Here is an 8,810-nt window from a genome sequence, read left to right as displayed (position 1 = left end):
AGATATATAGATATTTTGTTCGCTTCTTGCGGGTTTGCTGCTTTCTTTCTGTGTGAGTCTTTTGGCTGCTGTTTGTTCTGCTTTCCGGAAAACGAGCTCTGATTCCAACCAGCTGTTTCCCGCCTCACACGGATCAGCTGCACACACACACACGCACACAAACTCGTAGTAGGCGGAGGCAAGAAGCCACACGCACACACTGGAGGGAACCCCATCAGCTGTGTAAAGCAACACAGGCTGAATTTACTTTTTATTTTTCATCCGAAAACACTCTTCATCGCATTCACCGTTTCCGAGGCTGTGTCGGTGGATTATGCAGCGCTGAGGAGCGAAGAGGAGGAAAGAAAGCCGCGGGTTTAAGCGAGAGGAGCGAGTGGAGGGAGAAGAAAACAAGAAAACACGGGACTCCAGAAGCATGGAATATTTCATGATGCCGACTGAGAAGATTTCGTCCTTACAGCAGTTCAAGAAGACGGAGAAGGATGTGATCGGGGGTCTGTGCAGGTGTGTGACCGCGGCTCTCGGCCCGCGTGGAGACGCAGATAAGTCTTTCGTGTGTCTGAAACGCGTGTCGGTGTGTGTGCGCGCGGTGCAGCCTGCCTGCACGCAGCATGCTAGGTGCTAGCCGTTAGCCTCGCTGCCATGTCCTGGCAGCACGAGCGTGCTGCTGGAAATTAGCTGCGCGTCGTGCCAGTTGTAGCCGCCGGCGGCTAGAATAAACTGAGCGCGCGCCTCCCCCCGGCTTTTAAGGCATACATTACCCCGCCGAGGTGTTCCCCGCTCCGCATCGGGCACGTTTGCGGTTATTTGGTTGAGAAATATGTAAATAAGCGGGGTGAAATCGATACTTTGGCTTCCACTTGAACACCAACCACGTGGTAGTTAACGTGTTCCCCGCCGCTGCGCTGCTACTCACTGAATCACATGTTTGTAACGGCATATTTACATGTAGCGCTTTCAATCATTGACAAAACACAGCTACATCCAGTCACGCTGTTGTGGTGTTACATTATCGTGCGTGAAACCGCATTTCGGCCTCAGTATGTGCGTGTTTTATGCGCCGCCTCTAGCTGCAGCCGTCGTTGTGTTGTGTGCTAAAATTAGCTTAGCATAGCTATGTCGTCTAGCTCCCACTGCGCACTCTCTTCCCGACCACGCTTGGCGTATTTTGGCCGACTTAGAATCGCTTGTGGCCGCTTGTTGAGCGGAAGCAGGTCGTTTAATGAGCATTACAGCGAAGCCAGGTGTGTGTTTGTGCGCAGCAGCTGATTAGCTGACTGCTAGCTCGGTGCTAAACGTGGAAAGCATTGTTCTCCATGCTGCCAGGGGGCCTGCTGCTGGTGCTGGCGGAGGCACATGCGCCGCCCCAGCGGCCGAGCGAGGGTACTGCAGCGCCCCGGAACAGCTGGTGTGTGTGCGCGTGTGTGCGCGCATAAAACAAATACATTATTGAATTGGCAATTTTTTCCCCCCGTTTTTGCATTTAAATAACAAGTTTGAAAGATTTTACTACCCAATTTGTCACGATTCCTTAATAAAATAGAAAACATCTGGGAAATATTGTTTTTGTATTGATTCCTAAGGTAGAACTTAAAGAAATGAGTAGATAACATATATGTGAATGTGCCTTATAATCCACTGTTTTCAGTGGAGATTATTTGTTGTGAGTCACACAAAGTTATGCTGCTGTGGTCAGTACAGAGGAGTCCTAAAATGCAGCAATTTATATAATAAAGCAGCTTTTAGTGATTATCTGAAAGAGCCCAGTGTTTATGAAGACCTTAAAAAAAGCGAGTGAATCTGCGACCACCTGTATGTGTTTATTTTGTTCTTCATTTGTTAGTGGCAGAAAAACAGAATAAAGTTACATTGTCTTCATTTCAGTGTATCATTTCAGCAAAATGATACTTTTAAACTGGCAACAGTTCATTTATTATATTCTTGCGTCCAAAATGTAACTATTTCCTTTTTTTTAATATACAGATTTTTTTTGTGAGTAATGTGGAAGTACGTCAGTGTGTTAAGTTAAGCTTTGTTGCAGACAACATGAAGTTGGATGATGTTTTTTGAAGAGAAATGTTAACAAATGTTTCATTTATGGAAACAGCTTCTAATTGGAGAGAGAGGGTAAATTATCACAATGTATGCCTGAAGTAGATAAAGGGACAATAACACATTATCAGGTTTAAGTGCAGTGGGGATATGTTTACTTACAGTTGCATTTACTCGGCATGTTCAGTTTTCAGGAAAGTTTGATCCTAAACTCAAATTAAAAAGGTGTTTGGGATGTTGGGATTATAAGTGGCTCAGTTGTCCATCAGCTTAAGAGCCGTCTTCTGCCCGACCCCCCCATCTCCTCCCACCGCCCTCATCGGGTTCTTCAGGTTTGTTTGGCTGTCTTCATCCTTAATGGTTAACCTATTTCTCCCCCTGAGTAAATATGACGGAGATGGTTTTGCCACCGCAACATCTGAGCCAGTGAGCCGCCGAGTTCAGACAAACTTGGAGACCTCCGCACATCTACACTGAGGAATGTGAAGAGGTCGAGGCCTCCAGGTCCAAGGATTAAAGCTTTAGAGTTGAAGGTTTTATTGTTGCTTGGTTTTATTTTAACCTGGACCTGCAGAGTTTTCCCATCGTGGTGCGATAAGAAAGCCAGCGTGCAAAAGGTTTCCTGATTTCTTTAATACAAACTCAATCAATATGGGAAATCTATGTAAGGTCACATTTTTGCAAAGTGCAAAACTGATCAAAATCATGCGTTTTACCATTATAGGTTTAAAATATTCCTAAACTGGATTCATTTCTCATTGGATTTTCTTTACAGAACTCGTCACATCTGGTTTAGACAATCAAGTTCTACTGCTCACAATATGTGTTTAGTTTAAAAACAAAAATAAAGCAGCGGTTCCATAATATGACTTGCTGGACACTGCGTGTGTTTCATGTCAAGATTGAGGGTTTTGTTTTTTTTGTTTTTTTTTTTTTTCATGTTTGCTTGTGTTATCAGACTGTCATTAATCAACACTCATTGGGAAGAAATGTGGGGGTAAGGCGGGTTAAACCTGCTGGGATTTGGCGTAAGTGCTTCTCATAAAAGACACTTTATAAAAATACCAAAAAGAAGTCTGTCCAATCACAGACCACAATCGATAAATGTGACACATGGTTTTTTTTTTTTTTTTTTGTTTTTTTCTTAACACAAGCTTCACAGTGCGGTGAAAAACACTGAAAGTTAAAGTTATCGTCACTCATTGCACTTTTTATGACAATTCTGCAGATGTTGAATCAAAAGAAACCCAGACTTCCTCGTCGGAAAGAGGCCGAGGACCAAATTGTTCTCACTCCTCTCTCTTTTCTGCTCTTTCAGCCTGGCCAACATCCCCCTGAGTCCGGAGACGGCCCAGGACCAGGAGAGGCGAATCCGGCGTGAAATCGCAAACAGCAACGAGCGCCGGCGCATGCAGAGCATCAACGCTGGATTCCAGTCCCTGAAAACACTCCTGCCACACACAGACGGCGAGAAGCTCAGCAAGGTGCCGCCGGCATGCGAATCCGCGCCGTAGAGTTCAGACCGTCATGTGTTGGCCTCCTGTTCGGTTTTAGTTTCCTTCCCGCTCCGCTGCGTGCGCCAGGAGTTAATCTTTTGCTCTCGTGTGTGCCAGGCGGCCATCTTGCAGCAGACGGCGGACTACATCTTCACCCTGGAGCAGGAGAAGACGCAGCTCCTGGCGCAGAACAACCAGCTGAAGCGCTTCATCCAGGTGACTACATGGAAACGAAAACCCGGTGGACGCATCAGGAGCAGTTTTGCGTCGTCTTTGCACGGCCGGGTCGAGCCCCGCGGGCCGTGCGTTTGTAACCCCTTCCAGTTTTCAGCGGGAGGATTAGTGTCTGTGGTTTCGTGTCTTCTCAGGTAGCTCCGGTTCCCCTTTGTTTACGAAGAGTCTTAAAACGCCCCTCGTTTCGCTCCCCGCCTCTTTTATCTCTCATGTCGGCTTTTTGAAGTCGGTGCGGTCGTTAAATTTCCCATCACAGAAACCCGGTTTGTTGTCGGCGTGTGAATGAGTTAATTCAGTCCAGACCGGAGTGGCGTTTGGCTGGATTTCATTGTGAATGCTGCTGTGGGTGACCAGACGCTTTGCAGCACTTAAGGCGAAGATGTTGGTGTCTTGGTGCTTCGAGACGCGTCCATCTAAGTAACAGATTTAGTCGAGGGGTTCATTGGATCAAATCGGCCTGCTGTGAACGAGTTAAAAGGAAAGATAGCCCAGCAGCGTTTCACTGATCCCTACTTGTTCCGGCTTGTTTGTCGAACTTGTTTGCATGCAGGTGCTGCTCACCTCAGTGTGAACAGCAACATCAAAAGCTTCCCATTGAAGCCGAACCTGTGTTCACCTGTAATTAACCGGCATTGTTGCAGCGTCACATGTGGGAGAAAGTAGTCCTGAAGTCAAAGTTATCGTCATAATAATGGAAAGGCCGGACGCAGACTGACGCAGAGGCTCGCTGCCATTCTCTCTTTGGTAGCTGCAGGCTTTGTGCAAAGCGTGTGTGGTCAGAGCGAACATGTGCCACATCTGTCGACCAAACGGGGCCTTCCCCTGATATTTTGTTTACGCCCTCATTATTTGTTCAAAGTCGACCTTTTTGTATTGTTTAATTCCTCTCAGATAGGCTGCTTCTCGTTCAGGTTCTGTTCTCACGTCGCGTTCTAAATAACGATTTCACTCCAGGAGTTCAACGGCTCGTCGCCCAAGAGGAGGCGGGCGGAGGAGAAGGATGAAGGGATCGGGTCTCCGGACACGCTGGAGGAGGAGAAGGTGGAGGAGCTGAGGAGGGAGATGCTGGAGCTGCGGCAGCAACTGGACAAGGAGCGCTCGGCTCGGATGCAGCTGGAGGACCAGGTGAGGAGACCGGGAGGTTATTCAGAGTATCGCCCGAATAAAGCGTTCGTTTAAAATCAAAGGTCATTAATTGTCCCCGAGGCTGCATTATGACGCCAAAAAGTCCAAAAACATGAAGCCAGTCAGAAGGTTAGTCCTGAAACCCGGGCGGCGGCGTTGTTGACTGGCGTCTGGCTGAATGAGAGACTTCCTGTTGAACTCGCATCCTGGATTTACCTGCAGGGCAGGTTCACACTGAACAGATGGTGAAGACAAACAGGAACCTGAAGGAGTCGTTGGGAGGGGAGGGCGAGCACGAGGGGAGGAGAACTTTAATCAGGTCACTCCGTGTTCAGTCAGCTTTATTAGAACTATAATACGAAGACATCGTTTGAAGTCATTAAAGATAAATAAAATCGCCCCTTGAATGTTTTTAACAGACCTAGATAGAGAGCTGTTGCGTGCTGAGCCTCGTGTCTCTGTCGCTGTGTTCAGGTGCGTTCTCTGGACACCCAGCTCTACCCGGAGCGTCTGAAGGTGATCACCCAGCAGGTGGAGGAGGAGCAGGCGCTCATCCAGAGCCAGACGCTTTTACGGCTTCAGCAGATCCACGCCGCTGACCGGCAAACACACAGTCCACAGGTCAGAAACCCTGCGCGCTCACGTCAGCAAAAACCTGACAGGAGGCACTGATTGTATAAAAACACTGCTCTGCTGCCGCTTTTCTTCACGTGAAGCCAGACTCTCAGACCCGGACTGCTGAAATAATCCCAATGCGGACATCTCAGCTTAGCGAAGACGAACAGGAGGCTTTAAAAACAAAAACACTCCCACCTTATCTGTCCCCCACAGCCTCCAGATTAAACGGAGTGATCTCCAAAAGCATTATCAACAGTTTGTTTTCGATTCTGGTGGCCTGAGAGCATCAAATTCATTGAGTTAAACCAGTTTGTACATTTACAAAGTCAAATGTTGAACATTGCAGTAGTGGAACTTAGTTACCAGGAAGTCGGGGAACATGAAATAACTTCTCTGCTCCATTTTAACTGTCGTCTGTCCTGCAGGTGCTGGCTCCGCCCACTCCTCCCGCCCCCACCCACCACCCCACGGTCATCGTCCCGGCTCCGGCGCTCACCCAGCACGCTCACCACCACGTCACCGTGGTGACCATGAGCCCGTCTGTCCACAGCAGCACCGTGTCCACGTCCAGGCAGAACCTGGACACCATCGTTCAGGTTCCCACCTTTTTTTAATTCGCTGGAATCTGTCATCGCTCCGAAGCAAAGACCAGAATTGTTCTGACGTGTTTCCCTCCCGCCCCGTCAGGCCATCCAGCACATCGAGCGCACTCAGGAGAGAAGAGCCAGCGCCGAGGAGGAGCAGAGACGAGCCGTCATCGTTAGCCCCGCCCACGTCGCCATGGACACCGCCTGCTCGGACACAGACACGGACACAGAGGGGGAGGACATGAACTGAGCCGGCCGAGCCCAGGAACTCACCGTCAACACAGAAACACTTAGAAAACCTTCTCACTGTAAGATTCCCTCCAGGAGCTTTGACTACTTCTCACTTAAAAAATATAAAAAAAACAAACAAAAAGCATCTTTCTTTGGCATTATCCAAACTAAATCCAGTGGTTAAGCTCTGTCAGTCTCGTACTGTAAGATCTCTGAATATTGAAAACATAGGATGGTCAGACGAGGCTGTTTTTTTTTTTTTTTTTTTAATATCAGAGCTGGTCTGTGGCTACTTGAAACCTTTCAACGGTCTCCTCGTGTTAAAAAAGAAAAAAAGTTAAAAAAAAAAAAAAAAAAGCTGGAAGCGTCTGTCCACCGTTCGTCTCCGTGTGTCACCGGCACGCTGACAGTATTACAACGAAATGATGGAGTCTGTATATTGGAGAGTTGAATGTAAGGAAACACACACACACAAAAACAAGCAGCTCTTAATTTTAAAATTTTGATGTGAAGTTGTTTCTTTCCCAGTTTTTTTTTCCTCCAGTGGACATTAAATCCGACTTAAGCTCTAACGTAAATGTTAACAATTCGGTAATTTCTCACTTCAATCCAGATTTACTTGAAAAACAAATTTATAAGCCCATTTTAAAATAAGCTGTTGAACAATGTCCATAGAGTTTTTTTTTTTTTTTTTTTTGTCGTTGCTTTGCATCAGGGTTACTGAATGCTGAAGGTGAATTTTTTTTTTTTTCTTCTTTCTTTTTGTTATATTGAGATTAACAAAGTGGAGGCTTGTCAGGTTTTCACCGGACGCCTTCGGTCCCACACATGAGTTTCAGCTTCCCGCCTGCTTCTGGAAAGCAGATTTAATGCCACATGTGACTACAGCAGAAATCTGTTGTTTTTTTTAAGTGATGCGCTTTGGAATAATTGAAGCTTCTTTCTCCACTCTGATCAACACTAGTTGGTTGATGATGTGTAGAACTGAAGTGCGTATCGATCTGAAGCGTCGTCGATGGATTACACATGGCGGGTTATTAACTTTCCCAGCTGCGTGAACGCACCACTTTACCCGTCACAGACAAAAAAAATAAAGCGTTTTTGATATTAATTCTGATCAGATTTGGTTTGCGTTTGATAATCTGGGAAGCGAGGCCGAGAACCTGAAACCCAGGCGTGCGATTGATGTGTCAGTATGGCGTTGGTGGTGGTGGCGGCGGCGGGCGGAGGTGGGGGGGTGTTGGGTGGGGCGCTCCCAGCGCTCCTCCAAAGACTTCAGCCTTTCTCCTGGTCTTGGTTTGTTGATTTCAGTGACTATGCACTAGCGTTTTTTGGTATTTATGCAATTCCATCTCCTGTCTCATTTGTGTTGGTGTCATTTGCTCATGAGGTGAAGTACTCTATGCACCGTTGTTGATGGGTGTGTACACAACGCCTGCCGTACATATATGTAGATATATATGTATGTATATGTCTAGAGAAAAACTTGACATGCTCGTATCAAAGAATGTAGTCTCTACTTGCAAGGTGCTCTTTGTCAACCTGGTGCTCTGCTGGTGAGCAGTGGACTGAGGCCAAATCCCTTCACACACCGTCACAGCCCGTCACGTCTCTTCAGAGTGTGCCTGATTCTTTATTTCTCTCACAAACGATGTTTGTCATTCCGGTAATTCAGAGTTGCTCAGAAAAAAAAAAAGTGATTTATTGCACACACAAAAAAAAAAAACATACGAAAAAAAGGAAAAGTCATCAATAAGCAGCTTTCAGTGAACTCTGAATGTCGCCGCTTTGGAAAGGAAGCGAAAGATTCGAACTGCATGTAATGATCAGCCGGTGTTTGTTTCAGTGCGTTACAATATACGAGAAAAAAAGTGAAGAAAATAAGTGTTTGAGAGGCTGGAGACACGTCTCTAACACACACACACAAAACCTTCATTTCCACCCGGTGTGTGTCAAGTCTGTCCGCCTCGTGTCGAGTTGCGTCTGCTTTCCTCCCGGGATCGAGACTGGAAACCCCTGCTGCGAGCCTCTCCTGTCTCCGCTCGATGCTGTAAACATTCCTTTTACTTGGATGTGTATCTGTCGTTTGATCTGTTGCCAACCGAATGCATTTTGACTAATTGCTGTTTATTTTCTTTCCTTGAAGCAGGCTTTTCTTATTACCTTTTGTTTACTCTTCGCAGGTTTTCTGTCTGTTTTTTTTTTGTTTTGTTTTTTTGTTTTCCATGAACACACCGCCGATGCGTTCACTGACACCGTCTTGTGGACACTGTTGACCGGGTTCGTGTCGGTTTTGGTTAGATTAGTCTCTTCATTCCAGCCATGGGGGGTGGGGGGAGGGGAGGGGAGGGGGCGGGGGGGGGGGGGGGGGGGGGGTCATATTTGCTTTGAGGGTTTGGGTGTTGTGCTGATAAACGTGGAGCCGCGGCTTCGGCTCGCCGTTTGTCAGGAAACGCGGCACTCCTAA

The 8,810-nt window shown here is 46.9% G+C and overlaps 1 protein-coding gene across 1 annotated transcript; it reads left to right on the top strand.

Annotated features, from left to right (window-relative positions):
* The first annotated feature begins 164 nt into the window (after nt 1-164).
* On the top strand, nt 165-6,825 carry LOC115385496 (transcription factor AP-4-like). The gene is made up of 7 exons (XM_030087557.1): nt 165-504; nt 3,371-3,536; nt 3,666-3,764; nt 4,737-4,907; nt 5,382-5,528; nt 5,951-6,121; nt 6,213-6,825. Exons 1-7 carry the CDS (start codon nt 416-418, stop codon nt 6,360-6,362), a joined length of 993 nt encoding a protein of 330 aa, XP_029943417.1. The 5' UTR covers nt 165-415; the 3' UTR covers nt 6,363-6,825.
* Nucleotides 6,826-8,810: the final 1,985 nt, after the last annotated feature.

This window comes from Salarias fasciatus, unplaced genomic scaffold (assembly GCF_902148845.1).
Source record: "Salarias fasciatus unplaced genomic scaffold, fSalaFa1.1, whole genome shotgun sequence".
NCBI lineage: Eukaryota > Metazoa > Chordata > Actinopteri > Blenniiformes > Blenniidae > Salarias > Salarias fasciatus.
Note: the sequence above shows the minus strand (reverse complement) of the source record. Positions and strands in the feature narration are given on the sequence as shown.